The sequence below is a fragment of the Dendrobates tinctorius genome, unplaced genomic scaffold, assembly GCF_039654945.1.
Source record: "Dendrobates tinctorius isolate UK_male_01 unplaced genomic scaffold, ASM3965494v1 ptg000235l, whole genome shotgun sequence".
In the NCBI taxonomy this organism is placed as follows: domain Eukaryota; kingdom Metazoa; phylum Chordata; class Amphibia; order Anura; family Dendrobatidae; genus Dendrobates; species Dendrobates tinctorius.
In genome coordinates, this window is record NW_027361902.1 from 109528 (window position 1) to 127506 (window position 17979).

At 45.4% G+C, this 17979-nt stretch overlaps 1 protein-coding gene across 2 annotated transcripts in view; it reads right to left on the minus strand.

Annotated features, from left to right (window-relative positions):
- LOC141060323 (cytochrome P450 11B, mitochondrial-like) overlaps positions 1–17979 on the minus strand; it is a 78752-nt gene that overhangs the window by 26959 nt on the left and 33814 nt on the right. For both annotated transcript variants that reach the window (XM_073556519.1, XM_073556520.1), the window contains exons 2-3: positions 16419–16574; positions 13915–14114 (exon numbers count right to left, since the gene is read on the minus strand). In XM_073556519.1, coding sequence (XP_073412620.1) covers positions 13915–14114; positions 16419–16574 — 356 coding nt within the window. The remainder of the gene's footprint in view (positions 1–13914; positions 14115–16418; positions 16575–17979) is intronic.

The window sequence follows — 17979 nt, forward strand, 5'->3', positions numbered from 1 at the left end:
ATGCCCAGGTTATATCCACTGTACATATATAACTATATACAGGAAATGCCCAGGTTATACCAGCTGTACATATATAATTATATACAGGAGATGCCCAGGTTATATCCACTGTACATATATAATTATATACAGGAGATGCCCAGGTTATATCCACTGTACATATATAATTATATACAGGAGATGTCCAGGTTATACCAGTTGTACATATATAATTATATATAGGAGATGCCAAGGTTATACCGGCTGTACATATATAATTATATATAGGAGATGCCAAGGTTATACCGGCTGTACATATATAATTATATACAGGAGATGCCCAGGTTATACCGGCTGTACATATATAATTATATATAGGAGATGCCAAGGTTATACCGGCTGTACATATATAATTATATATAGGAGATGCCAAGGTTATACCGGCTGTACATATATAATTATATATAGGAGATGCCCAGGTTATACCGGCTGTACATATATAATTATATACAGGAGATGCCCAGGCTATATCCACTGTACATAAATAATTATATACAGGAGATGTCCAGGTTATACCGGCTGTACATATATAATTATATACAGAAGATGCCCAGGTTATACCGGCTGTACATATGTAATTATATATAGGAGATGTCCAGGTTATACCAGCTGTATAGATATAATTACTAGCTGAAGAGCCCGGCGCTGCCCGGGCATAGTAACTAACTGTGGTTAGTTATAACAAAATATAATTATCCTCCATCCCATAGTCTCGTGCCCATATACCCATCATACATATCCTCCATCCCATAGTCCCGTGCCCATATACCCATCATACATATCCTCCATCCCATAGTCCCGTGCCCATATACCCATCATACATATCCTCCATCCCATAGTCCCGTGCCCATATACCCATCATACATATCCTCCATCCCATAGTCCAGTGCCCATATACCCATCATACATATCCTCCATCCCATAGTCCCGTGCCCATATACCCATCATACATATCCTCCATCCCATAGTCCCGTGCCCATATACCCATCATACATATCCTCCATCCCATAGTCCAGTGCCCATATACCCATGATACATATCCTCCATCCCATAGTCCCGTGCCCATATACCCATCATACATATCCGCCATCCCATAGTCCAGTGCCCATATACCCATCATACATATCCTCCATCCCATAGTCCCGTGCCCATATACCCATCATACATATCCTCCATCCCATAGTCCCGTGCCCATATACCCATCATACATATCCTCCATCCCATAGTCCAGTGCCCATATACCCATCATACATATCCTCCATCCCATAGTCCAGTGCCCATATACCCATCATACATATCCGCCATCCCATAGTCCAGTGCCCATATACCCATCATACATATCCTCCATCCCATAGTCCCGTGCCCATATACCCATCATACATATCCTCCATCCCATAGTCCAGTGCCCATATACCCATCATACATATCCGCCATCCCATAGTCCAGTGCCCATATACCCATCATACATATCCTCCATCCCATAGTCCCGTGCCCATATACCCATCATACATATCCTCCATCCCATAGTCCAGTGCCCATATACCGATCATACATATCCTCCATCCCATAGTCCAGTGCCCATATACCCATCATACATATCCGCCATCCCATAGTCCAGTGCCCATATACCCATCATACATATCCTCCATCCCATAGTCCAGTCCCCATATACCCATCATACATATCCTCCATCCCATAGTCCAGTGCCCATATACCCATCATACATATCCTCCATCCCATAGTCCAGTGCCCATATACCCATCATACATATCCTCCATCCCATAGTCCAGTGCCCATATACCCATCATACATATCCGCCATCCCATAGTCCAGTGCCCATATACCCATCATACATATCCTCCATCCCATAGTCCCGTGCCCATATACCCATCATACATATCCTCCATCCCATAGTCCAGTGCCCATATACCGATCATGCATATCCTCCATCCCATAGTCCCGTGCCCATATACCCATCATACATATCCTCCATCCCATAGTCCAGTGCCCATATACCCATCGTACATATCCTCCATCCCATAGTCCAGTGCCCATATACCCATCGTACATATCCTCCATCCCATAGTCCAGTGCCCATATACCCATCATACATATCCTCCATCCCATAGTCCCGTGCCCATATACCCATCATACATATCCTCCATCCCATAGTCCAGTGCCCATATACCCATCAAACATATCCTCCATCCCATAGTCCCGTGCCCATATACCCATCATACATATCCTCCATCCCATAGTCCAGTGCCCATATACCCATGATACATATCCTCCATCCCATAGTCCCGTGCCCATATACCCATCATACATATCCTCCATCCCATAGTCCAGTGCCCATATACCCATCATACATATCCGCCATCCCATAGTCCCGTGCCCATATACCCATCACACATCCTCCATCCCATAGTCCAGTGCCCATATACCCATGATACATATCCTCCATCCCATAGTCCCGTGCCCATATACCCATCATACATATCCTCCATCCCATAGTCCAGTGCCCATATACCCATGATACATATCCTCCATCCCATAGTCCCGTGCCCATATACCCATCATACATATCCTCCATCCCATAGTCCAGTGCCCATATACCCATCATACATATCCTCCATCCCATAGTCCCGTGCCCATATACCCATCATACATATCCTCCATCCCATAGTCCCATGCCCATATACCCATCATATATATCCTCCATCCCATAGTTCAGTGCCCATATACCCATCATACATATCCTCCATCCCATAGTCCCGTGCCCATATACCCATCATACATATCCTCCATCCCATAGTCCAGTGCCCATATACCCATCATACATATCCTCCATCCCATAGTCCCATGCCCATATACCCATCATACATATCCTCCATCCCATAGTCCAGTGCCCATATACCCATCATACATATCCTCCATCCCATAGTCCCGTGCCCATATACCCATCATACATATCCTCCATCCCATAGTCCCGTGCCCATATACCCATCACACATATCCTCCATCCCATAGTCCCGTGCCCATATACCCATCATACATATTCTCCATCCCATAGTCCCGTGCCCATATACCCATCACACATATTCTCCATCCCATAGTCCCGTGCCCATATACCCATCATACATCCTCCATCCCATAGTCCCGTGCCCATATACCCATCATACATATTCTCCATCCCATAGTCCCGTGCCCATATACCCATCACACATATTCTCCATCCCATAGTCCCGTGCCCATATACCCATCACACATCCTCCATCCCATAGTCCCGTGCCCATATACCCATCATACATATCCTCCATCCCATAGTCCCGTGCCCATATACCCATCACACATCCTCCATCCCATAGTCCCGTGCCCATATACCCATCATACATATCCTCCATCCCATAGTCCCGTGCCCATATACCCATCATACATATCCTCCATCCCATAGTCCCGTGCACATATACCCATCATACATATCCTCCATCCCATAGTCCCGTGCACATATACCCATCATACATATCCTCCATCCCATAGTCCCGTGCCCATATACCCATCACACATATCCTCCATCCCATAGTCCCGTGCCCATATACCCATCATACATATCCTCCATCCCATAGTCCCGTGCTCATATACCCATCATACATATCCTCCATCCCATAGTCCCGTGCCCATATACCCATCATACATATCCTCCATCCCATAGTCCAGTGCCCATATACCCATCACACATATCCTCCATCCCATAGTCGGGTGCCCATATACCCATCATACATATCCTCCATCCCATAGTCCCGTGCCCATATACCCATCATACATATCCTCCATCCCATAGTCCCTTGCCCATATACCCATCACACATATTCTCCATCCCATAGTCCCGTGCCCATATACCCATCACACATATTCTCCATCCCATAGTCCCGTGCCCATATACCCATCATACATATTGTCCATCCCATAGTCCCGTGCCCATATACCCATCATACATCCTCCATCCCATAGTCCCGTGCCCATATACCCATCATACATATCCTCCATCCCATAGTCCCGTGCCCATATACCCATCACACATATCCTCCATCCCATAGTCCAGTGCCCATATACCCATCATACATATCCTCCATCCCATAGTCCCGTGCCCATATACCCATCATACATATCCTCCATCCCATAATCCAGTGCCCATATACCCATCACACATATCCTCCATCCCATAGTCCAGTGCCCATATACCCATCATACATATCCTCCATCCCATAGTCCCGTGCCCATATACCCATCATACATCCTCCATCCCAAAGTCCCGTGCCCATATACCCATCATACATATCCTCCATCCCATAGTCCCGTGCCCATATACCCATCACACATATTCTCCATCCCATAGTCCCGTGCCCATATACCCATCATACATATTGTCCATCCCATAGGCCCGTGCCCATATACCCATCATACATCCTCCATCCCATAGTCCCGTGCCCATATACCCATCATACATATCCTCCATCCCATAGTCCCATGCCCATATACCCATCATACATATCCTCCATCCCATAGTCCCGTGCACATATACCCATCATACATATCCTCCATCCCATAGTCCAGTGCCCATATACCCATCATACATATCCGCCATCCCATAGTCCCGTGCCCATATACCCATCATACATATCCTCCATCCCATAGTCCCGTGCCCATATACCCATCATACATATCCTCCATCCCATAGTCCCATGCTCATATACCCATCATACATATCCACGATCCCATAGTCCCGTGCCCATATACCCATCATACATATCCTCCATCCCATAGTCCAGTGCCCATATACCCATCATACATATCCTCCATCCCATAGTCCCGTGCCCATATACCCATCATACATATCCTCCATCACATAGTCCCGTGCCCATATACCCGTCATACACATCCTCCATCACATAGTCCCGTGCCCATATACCCATCATACATATCCTCCATCCCATAGTCCCATGCTCATATACCCATCATACATATCCTCCATCCCATAGTCCCGTGCACATATACCCATCATACATATCCTCCATCCCATAGTCCCGTGCCCATATACCCATCACACATCCTCCATCCCATAGTCCCGTGCCCATATACCCATCATACATATCCTCCATCCCATAGTCCCGTGCCCATATACCCATCATACACATCCTCCATCACATAGTCCAGTGCTCATATACCCATCATACATATCCTCCATCCCATAGTCCCGTGCCCATATACCCGTCATACACATCCTCCATCCCATAGTCCAGTGCTCATATACCCATCATACATATCCTCCATCCCATAGTCCCGTGCCCATATACCCATCACACATCCTCCATCCCATAGTCCCGTGCCCATATACCCATCATACATATCCTCCATCCCATAGTCCCGTGCCCATATACCCATCATACACATCCTCCATCACATAGTCCCGTGCCCATATACCCGTCATACACATCCTCCATCACATAGTCCCGTGCCCATATACCCATCATACATATCCTCCATCCCATAGTCCCGTGCCCATATACCCATCATACATATCCTCCATCCCATAGGCCCGTGCCCATATACCCATCATACATATCCTCCATCCCATAGTCCCGTGCCCATATACTCATCATACATATTCTCCATCCCATAGGCCCGTGCTCATATACCCATCATACATATCCACGATCCCATAGTCCCATGCCCATATACCCATCATACATATCCTCCATCCCATAGTCCCGTGCCCATATACCCATCATACATATCCTCCATCCCATAGTCCCGTGCCCATATACTCATCATACATATTCTCCATCCCATAGGCCCGTGCTCATATACCCATCATACATATCCACGATCCCATAGTCCCATGCCCATATACCCATCATACATATTCTCCATCCCATAGTCCCGTGCCCATATACCCATCATACATATCCTCCATCCCATAGTCCCGTGCCCATATACCCATCATACATATCCTCCATCCCATAGTCCCGTGCCCATATACTCATCATACATATTCTCCATCCCATAGGCCCGTGCTCATATACCCATCATACATATCCACGATCCCATAGTCCCGTGCCCATATACCCATCATACATATCCTCCATCCCATAGTCCAGTGTCCATATACCCATCATACATATCCACGATCCCATAGTCGAGTGCCCATATACTCATCATACATATTCTCCATCCCATAGGCCCGTGCTCATATACCCTTCACACATATCCTCCATCCCATAGTTCCGTGCCCATATACCCTTCACACATATCCTCCATCCCATAGGCCCGTGCCCATATACCCATCATACATATCCTCCATCCCATAGTCAACCATTGTGACATCATAATGAGGGGCGGGGCTTGATACGCACACACTTTTTCCCCATTATGTAGATAGGGGCAAAATTGTTTGGTGAACTGGAACGCGCGGGGTTAAAATTTTGCCTCACAACATAGCCTAGGACGCTCTCGGGGTCCAGACGTGTGACTGTGCCAAATTTTGTGGCTGTAGCTGCGACGGTGCGGATGCCTATCCCGGACATACATACATACATATACACACTTTGAGCTTTATATATTAGATATACAGGAGATGCCCAGGTTATACCGACTGTAAATATATAATTAATGTATATACAGGAGATGCCCGGGTTATACCGGCTGTACATATATAATTATATACAGGAGATGCCCAGGTTATACCAGCTGTACATATATAATTATATACAAGAGATGCCCAGGTTATACCAGCTGTACATATATAATTATATACAAGAGATGCCCAGGTTATACCGGCTGTACATATATAATTATATACAGGAGATGCCCAGGTTATACCAGCTGTTCATATATAATTATGTACAGGAGGTGCCAGGTTATATCAGCTGTACATATATAATTATATACAGGAGGTGCCCAGGTTATACCGGCTGTACATATATAATTATATACAGAAAATACCTAGATTATACCTGCTGTACATATATAATTATATACAGGAAATACCCAGGTTATACCGGTTGTACATATATAATTATATACAGAAGATACCCAGGCTATACCAGCTGTACATATATAATTATATACAGGAGATACCCAGGTTATACCAGCTCTACATAATTATATACAGGCGATGCCCAGGTTATACCGGCTGCACATATATAATTATATACAGGAGATGCCCAGGTTATACCGGCTGTACATATATAATTATATACAGGAGATGCCCAAGTTATACCAGCTGTACATATATAATTATATACAGGAGATGCCCAGGTTATACCGGCTGTACATATATAATTATATACAGGAGATACCCAGGTTATACCTGCTGTACATATATAATTATATACAGTAGATGCCCAGGTTATACCAGCTGTACATATATAATTATATACACGAGATGCCCAGGTTATATCCACTGTACATATATAATTATATACAGGAGATGCCCAGGTTATATCCACTGTACATATATAATTATATACAGGAGATGTCCAGGTTATACCGGCTGTACATATATAATTATATACAGGAGATGTCCAGGTTATACCGGCTGTACATATATAATTATATACAGGAGATGCCAAGGTTATACCGGCTGTACATATATAATTATATACAGGAGATGCCCAGGTTATACCGGCTGTACATATATAATTATATACAGGAGATGCCCAGGCTATATCCACTGTACATAAATAATTATATACAGATGTCCAGGTTATACCAGCTGTACATATATAATGATATACAGGAGATGCCCAGGTTATACCGGCTGTACATATGTAATTATATATAGGAGATGTCCAGGTTATACCAGCTGTATAGATATAATTACTAGCTGAAGAGCCCGGCGCTGCCCGGGCATAGTAACTAACTGTGGTTAGTTATAACAAAATATAATTATCCTCCATCCCATAGTCCAGTGCCCATATACCCATCATACATATCCTCCATCCCATAGTCCCGTGCCCATATACCCATCATACATATCCACCGTCCCATAGTCCCGTGCCCATATACCCATCATACATATCCTCCATCCCATAGTCCCGTGCCCATATACCCATCATACATATCCTCCATCCCATAGTCCCGTGCCCATATACCCATCATACATATCCTCCATCCCATAGTCCCGTGCCCATATACCCATCATACATATCCTCCATCCCATAGTCCAGTGCCCATATACCCATCATACATATCCTCCATCCCATAGTCCCGTGCCCATATACCCATCATACATATCCTCCATCCCATAGTCCCGTGCCCATATACACATCATACATATCCTCCATCCCATAATCCCGTGCCCATATACCCATCATACATATCCTCCATCCCATAGTCCCGTGCCCATATACCCATCATACATATCCTCCATCCCATAGTCCCGTGCCCATATACCCATAATACATATTCTCCATCCCATAGTCCCGTGCCCATATACCCATCACACATATCCTCCATCCCATAGTCCCGTGCCCATATACCCATCATACATATCCACCGTCCCATAGTCCCGTGCCCATATACCCATCATACATATCCTCCATCCCATAGTCCCGTGCCCATATACCCATCATACATATCCTCCATCCCATAGTCCCGTGCCCATATACCCATCACACATATCCTCCATCCCATAATCCCGTGCCCATATACCCATCATACATATCCTCCATCCCATAGTCCCGTGCCCATATACCCATCATACATATCCTCCATCCCATAGTCCCGTGCCCATATACCCATCATACATATCCTCCATCCCATAGTCCAGTGCCCATATACCCATAATACATATTCTCCATCCCATAGTCCCGTGCCCATATACCCATCACACATATCCTCCATCCCATAGTCCCGTGCCCATATACCCATCATACATATCCACCGTCCCATAGTCCCGTGCCCATATACCCATCATACATATCCTCCATCCCATAGTCCCGTGCCCATATACCCATCATACATATCCACCGTCCCATAGTCCCGTGCCCATATACCCATCATACATATCCTCCATCCCATAGTCCCGTGCCCATATACCCATCATACATATCCTCCATCCCATAGTCCCGTGCCCATATACCCATCATACATATCCTCTATCCCATAGTCCCGTGCCCATATACCCATCATACATATTCTCCATCCCATAGTCCCGTGCCCATATACCCATCATACATATTCTCCATCCCATAGTCCCGTGCCCATATACCCATCATACATATTCTCCATCCCATAGTCCCGTGCACATATACCCGTCATACATATCCTCCATCCCATAGTCCCGTGCCCATATACCCATCATACATATCCTCTATCCCATAGTCCCGTGCCCATATACCCATCATACATATCCTCCATCCCATAGTCCCGTGCCCATATACCCATCATACATATCCTCCATCCCATAGTCCCGTGCCCATATACCCATCATACATATCCTCTATCCCATAGTCCCGTGCCCATATACCCATCATACATATCCGCCATCCCATAGTCCCGTGCCCATATGCCCATCACACATATCCTCCATCCCATAGTCCCGTGCCCATATGCCCATCATACATATTCTCCATCCCATAGTCCCATGCCCATATACCCATCATACATATCCTCTATCCCATAGTCCCATGCCCATATACCCATCATACATATCCGCCATCCCATAGTCCCGTGCCCATATATCCATCATACATATTCTCCATCCCATAGTCCCGTGCCCATATACCCATCATACATATTCTCCATCCCATAGTCCCATGCCCATATACCCATCACACATCCTCCATCCCATAGTCCCGTGCCCATATACCCATCATACATATCCTCCATCCCATAGTCCCGTGCCCATATACCCATCACACATCCTCCATCCCATAGTCCCGTGCCCATATACCCATCATACATATCCGCCATCCCATAGTCCCGTGCCCATATACCCATCATACATATCCTCCATCCCATAGTCCTGTGCCCATATACCCATCACACATCCTCCATCCCATAGTCCCCGTGCCCATATACCCATCATACATATCCTCCATCCCATAGTCCCGTGCCCATATGCCCATCACACATCCTCCATCCCATAGTCCCGTGCCCATATACCCATCATACACATCCTCCATCCCATAGTCCCGTGCCCATATACCCATCACACATCCTCCATCCCATAGTCCCCGTGCCCATATACCCATCATACATATCCTCCATCCCATAGTCAACCATTATGACTTCATAATGAGGGGCGGGGCTTGATACGCACACACTTTTTCCCCATTATGTAGATAGGGGCAAAATTGTTTGGCGAATTGGAACACGCGGGGTTAATATTTTGCCTCACAACATAGCCTAGGACGCTCTCGGGGTCCAGACGTGTGACTGTGCCAAATTTTGTGGCTGTAGCTGCGACGGTGCGGATGCCTATCCCGGACATACACACATACATATACACACTTTGAGCTTTATATATTAGTTATACAGGCGATGCCCAGGTTATACCAGCTGTACGTATATAATTATATACAGGCGATGCCCAGGTTATACCGGCTGTAAATATATAATTAATGTATATACAGGAGATGCCCGGGTTATACCGGCTGTACATACTGTATATAATCATATATAGGAGGTACCCAGGTTATACCAGCTGTACATATATAATTATATACAAGATATTCTCAGGTTATACCAGCTGTACATATATAATTATATACAAGAGATGCCCAGGTTATACCGGCTGTACATATATAATTATATACAGGAGATACCTAGGTTATACCGGCTGTACATATATAATTATATACAGGAGATGCCCAGGTTATACCTGCTGTTCATATATAATTATGTACAGGAGGTGCCAGGTTATATCAGCTGTACATATATAATTATATACAGGAGGTGCCCAGGTTATACCGGCTGTACATATATAATTATATACAGAAAATACCTAGGTTATACCTGCTGTACATATATAATTATATACAGGAGATGCCCAGGTTATACCGGCTGCACACATATAATTATATACAGGAGATGTCCAGGTTATACCGGCTGTACATATATAATTATATACAGGAAATACCCAGGTTATACCGGTTGTACATATATAATTATATACAGGAGGTGCCAGGTTATACCAGTTGTACATATATAATTATATACAGGAGATACCCAGGTTATACCAGCTATACATAATTATATACAGGCGATGCCCAGGTTATATCGGCTGTACATATATAATTATATACAGGAGATGCCCAGGTTATACCGGTAGTACATATATAATTATATACAGGAGATGCCCAGGTTATACCAGCTATACATATATAATTATATACAGGAGATGTCCAGGTTATACCGGTTGTACATATATAATTATATACAGGCGATGCCCAGGTTATACCAGCTATACATATATAATTATATACAGGAGATGCCCAGGTTATACCGGCTGTACATATATAATTATATACAGGAGATGCCCAGTTTATACCGGTAATACATATATAATTATATACAGGAGATGCCCAGGTTATACCAGCTATACATATATAATTATATACAGGAGATGCCCAGGTTATACCGGTTGTACATATATAATTATATACAGGAGATGCCCAGGTTATACCGGCTGTACATATATAATTATATACAGGAGATACCTAGGTTATACCGGCTGTACATATATAATTATATACAGGAGATGCCCAGGTTATACCTGCTGTTCATATATAATTATGTACAGGAGGTGCCAGGTTATATCAGCTGTACATATGTAATTATATACAGGAGGTGCCCAGGTTATACCGGCTGTACATATATAATTATATACAGAAAATACCTAGGTTATACCTGCTGTACATATATAATTATATACAGGAGATGCCCAGGTTATACCGGCTGCACACATATAATTATATAAAGGAGATGTCCAGGTTATACCGGCTGTACATACACTCACTGGCCACTTTATTAGGTACACCATGCTAGTAAGGGGTTGGACCCCCTTTTGCCTTCAGAACTGCCTCAATTCTTCGTGGCAGAGATTCAACAAGGTGCTGGAAGCATTCCTCAGAGATTTTGGACCATATTGACATGATGGCATCACACAGTTGGCGCAGATTTGTCGGCTGCACATCCCTGATGCGAATCTCCCGTTCCACCACATCCCAAAGATGCTCTATTGGATTGAGATCTGGTAACTGAGGAGGCCATTTGAGTACAGTAAACTCATTGTCATGTTCAAGAAACCAATCTGAGATGATTCGAGCTTTATGACATGGCGCATTATCCTGCTGAAAGTAGCCATCAGATGTTGGGTACATTGTGGTCATAAAGGGATGGACATGGTCAGCAACAATACTCAGGTAGGCTGTGGCGTTGCAACGATGCTCAATTGGTACCAAGGGGCCCAAAGAGTGCCAAGAAAAAATTCCCCACACCATGACACCACCACCACCAGCCTGAACCGTTGATACAAGGCTGGATGGATCCATGCTTTCATGTTGTTTACGCCAAATTCTGACCCTACCATCCGAATGTCGCAGCAGAAATCGAGACTCATCAGACCAGGCAACGTTTTTCCAATCTTCTACTGTCCAATTTCGATGAGCTTGTGCAAATTGTAGCCTCAGTTTCCTGTTCTTAGCTGAGAGGAGTGGTACCCGGTGTGGTCTTCTGCTGCTGTAGCCCATCTGCCTCAAAGTTCGACGCACTGTGCGTTCAGAGATGCTCTTCTGCCTACCTTGGTTGTAACGGGTGGCAATTTGAGTCACTGTTGCCTTTCTATCAGCTCGAACCAGTCTGCCCATTCTCCTCTGACCTCTGGCATCAACATGGCATTTCCGGCCACAGAACTGCCGCTCACTGGATTTTTTTTCTTTTTCGGACCATTCTCTGTAAACCCTAGAGATGGTTGTGCGTGAAAATCCCAGTAGATCAGCAGTTTCTGAAATTCTCAGACCAGCCCTTCTGGCACCAACAATCATGCCACGTTCAAAGGCACTCAAATCACCTTTCTTCCCCATACTGATGCTCGGTTTGAACTGCAGGAGATTGTCTTGACCATGTCTACATGCCTAAATGCACTGAGTTGCCGCCATGTGATTGGCAGATTAGAAATTAAGTCTTAACACACAGTTGGACAGGTGTACCTAATAAAGTGGCCAGTGAGTGTATATAATTATATACAGGAAATACCCAGGTTATACCGGTTGTACATATATAATTATATACAGGAGGTGCCAGGTTATACCAGTTGTACATATATAATTATATACAGGAGATACCCAGGTTATACCAGCTATACATAATTATATACAGGCGATGCCCAGGTTATACCGGCTGTACATATATAATTATATACAGGAGATGCCCAGGTTATACCGGCTGTACATATATAATTATATACAGGAGATGCCCAGGTTATACCGGCTGTACATATATAATTATATACAGGAGATACCCAGGTTATACCAGCTGTACATATATAATTATATACAGGAGATGTCCAGGTTATACCAGCTGTACATATATAATTATATACTGGCGATGCCCAGGTTATACCAGCTGTACATATATAATTATATACAGGAGATACCCAGGTTATACCGGTTGTACATATATAATTATATACAGGAGATGCCCAGGTTATACCGGCTGTACATATATAATTATATACAGGAGATACCCAGGTTATACCGGCTGTACATATATAATTATATACAGGAGATACCCAGGTTATACCGGCTGTACATGTATAAGTATATAGAGAGATCCCCAGGTTACAGCTGTGGTGTTTCCGGGGTTACTGACCCTCCAGTGTGAATCTGAACAGGTCGGCGTATAGGTCCACGGTCAGGGCGCCTCTTGTGTTCTTGTTTATCCTCCTTTGCATGAGGGACACAAAGTCGGCGGCGACCTCATCCAGGAACGGCAGAAACTTCTTCACCCCCTTCAGGTTCAGAACCTCCTTGTTCATTATTATGCGGTCCGATCTCCAGGCTTCTCCGTTTCTGTGTAGACATAGATACCAACTGTCAGGGATTTGAGGGGGGGGTGTTGCCACCCGTTGTCACAAATGTATTATTAGATATTTATTTATGGGTTATATAACCGCCACACAACTTTTGTTTTCACTTTCAGTTCCGGTTGGGAACTTGCAGCTCTCTGGCACCCCCTTATCCTCAGGTCAATCATGGAACTGTACCTAGGTTAAGTAGTCACCAGAAAGGCTGCCTTGTCGCATAATGGCTATCGGGCACTCTGCAGTGAGGGCGGTGCGTTTATCACTAGTCTCAGGCAGGAAATACACACATAAACCTCCGGTCTGTCACTGCCAGGGTTCCCCAACACCACCAGGCCGCTTTGCTGCCACCAGTTCTTCGATTCTTCGATACTAAAGCCTATATCGGGTCAGGAACCCACCCATCCGTAGCGTGATTTGGCGCTGAGTATGTGTCATAGAGCAAGGAAAATAAAACTAGTAAATTTTATAGATTTACTCCAGAAAATATAGGCAGTGTTTACAAAAATACAAAAGATATTACAAAAAGAGACAAAATACAGTATGTACAACAGTTACAAATAAAAGAGATTAAAATAATAAACTTACTCTCAGTCACAGATATGAAGTGTTGATAACGGGGAGGAGAACCTTCCCAGGGCAAAGGGTCCTTCAGCAGGACTTTGTGTAGCTGCTTCTCCAGGCATCTGACACCCCCCTCCTGGAGCGTCTGAGCTTTATGCTTTTCTCTTGCTGACCTCACTAGGTGGGCTGAGTTAGAGGATGTACGCCCCTTTTTAAGAGTAATTGAAATTTCTACTTGCCATATCTCTGGCTGGCGAGCTCACAGAGTGACGACAGGGGTGTTATATTTTCTATTGTGAAATTATCTTTCTTTTGAGACTAAATATGACTGGTCTGTGTGTCACTGGGGGGGCAGAAACTATTTCCCGGCTTCTGATGGGCGCACAGGCTGCAAAACGTTGCGGTGTGTAGCCTAAATTCTACTGATTCTGAAAATATATGTTTCCTGTCTCTAGGATTAGAGCGTGTTATACAATTTGAGTTTGAATAGATAAAGGAAGTTTTAAATCTTGGTGGGAGAATCCGCCCTGAACTGGTGTGGGTAATGACCAGCGGCTGGAGGGGGGAGGGTAGATAGGTTTTCACACAGGTGGAGAGAGGGAAGGAGGGGGAAGTTTTTTCAGCGCTGTGGCTGCCTGTAAATACAGAAGGACAGTGCACAAACCAACTAGGCGTAGGGCGACAGGCAGCACCAGAAGTGTACTTAGGACCTTTAGGAAATAACTCATATTTTCCTGACACCAACACTGACAACCCGCCAAAGATATGACCACGGAAAACCCACCACAGATCTGACTGCTGGCAACCCACCACAGATCTGAACACTGACAACCCACCACAGACCTGACTACTGATATCCCACCACATATCTGACCATTGATAACCCACCACAGATCTGACCACGGATAACCCATCACAGATCAGACCTCTGATCTAACAGCTGACTACCCAGTACAGATCTGACAACCCACCACAGATCTGACAACCCTCCACAAATCTGACAACCCACCACAAATCTGACAGTTGACAACCAGCCACAGATCTGACCATTGACACCACAGATATCACAGTTGACAACCCACCACAGATCTGACCCCGGATAACCCACCACAGATCTGACTGCTGATATCCCACCATAGATCTGACCGCTGACAACCCACCACAGATTTGACCACTGACAACCCACCACAGACCTGACCACTGATATCCCACCACATATCTGACCATGGATAACCCACCAGTCACCACAGATCTGACCACAGATAACCCATCACAGATCTGACCTCTGATCTAACAGCTGACTACCCAGTACAGATCTGACAACCCACCACAGATCTGACAACCCACCACAAATCTGACAACCCACCACAAATCTGACAACCCACCACAAATCTGACAACCCACCACAAATCTGACAGCTGACAACCAGCCACAGATCTGACCATTGACACCACAGATATCACAGTTAACAACCCACAACAGATCTGACCACGGATAACCCACCACAGATCTGGCCACTGACATCCCACCACAGGTCTGACCACAGACAACCCACCACAGATCTGATCACTGACCACTCACCACAGATCTGATCACTGACAACTCAGATCAAATCATTGACAACCCACCACAGATCTGACCACTGACAGCACATTACTGAATCCTGACAACCCCCCACAGATCTTATCACCAGATGGTCAGACCAACCCTTCATAGAGCAGATACTCACAGCAGAAACACGCCAGACTTGTGGTTCCTCATGTCTCTGTGGATGGCCCATGGCTCGATGCTCATCCTGCGGGGAAAGACACCCTCAGACTGGAAGAGTCGCGCCACGTCTTGAGGAAGCAGAATGTTGACGGAGCTGTGCGTGCCCAGGTTCTCCCTGCAGAGGAGGAGACAGGGAGAAGGATGAAACACATATCATTGGGGTGTGGGCCCCCAGCACAAGGGCCCCCAGAATTAGTCACTACCATGTACTGCACACATCTCCAGTCAGAAGGATGTGTCCAGCAATGGTCCCATTCACACCTCCGTTTTCTAAGGCCTGTTTCACACATAAGTTTTTCAGATCGGTTGTAATCCGCGAAAATGGCGGAAAACGGATCCGTCAGCGTTTTGACAGCAACGTGTGCCACCGGACCATTGTTTTGAGGGATCCGGCGAAGGTTGAATTTTAAAGGAACCCGTGACCAGAGAGAGACTTTTTCCCGCTCCCGGAACGGCAGTCAGGATTAAAAATGTTCCCGGAGCAGTTTCCGGGCATTCGCAGTTAAAAATAGCAACAAAAAAAAAACGTTGCAGAGTCCGTCTCATCCACCCGGGAGAGGGTAAAATTTTGGCGGATCCGTCAAAAAAATGGGTGTGACGGACGACCGTCAGTCAAGATCCGCCACTAATGTAAGTCTATGAGGGAAAAAAACGGATCCGCACCTTTTTTGGCGGATCCGTTTTTTTCCGAAATTGACGGATTTTGACTGACGCCAAAAAACTGAAGTGTGAAACAGGCCTAAGCTTCACAAATACGGACACGTGCCCACCCAATGGTTTCTATGGTGATCGCACATGTCAATTTTATCACACGGATTGTGTGTGTGTGAAAAAAGTGGAGACGTGTCCTTTATTCCCCGGCACCATGGAGGAACTGTTGTTGCACACGGGCACACTGATGACATCCGTGTAGCAGCGCTATTCCCAGGCGGCGGGTGCTGACTATAACGGTCATGATCCTCGCCAGATGTCCCTAGAGTCTGCAAGGCCAGGCGACGCTGATGAGAGTTGTAGTCAGCACTAGAGATGAGCGAATATTTCAATGTTCGGATTCCAATCGCCGATTTTGCAATATTCACTGAACATAACTGAGCGCCATTTAGCTCAATGGGAGGTAAAAACAAACGCATGCACAACACCTTATAACGGCCCCAAATGCGGCCAAAACACATCAAATGAGTGACCAGACACCAGGAAAGTGGCCTCAATTCGCCCACAGTACAAAGTGTAGCATGGCACTGCAGCAATCAGCCAGGCATGAGGTATCGGGGGGCCTGGGACAGAATTTACAGCTTTCAACTGAACGTCACAGTAAGACAAGGTGGGTGAGGGATGGGTGTAGGCGAACGTCACCGTAAGACGAGGTGGGTGAGGGATCGGTGTAGGCGAATGTCACCGTAAGACGAGGTGGGTGAGGGATCGGTGTAGGCGAATGTCACCGTAAGACGAGGTGGGTGAGGGATCGGTGTAGGCGAATGTCACCGTAAGACGAGGTGGGTGAGGGATCGGTGTAGGCGAAT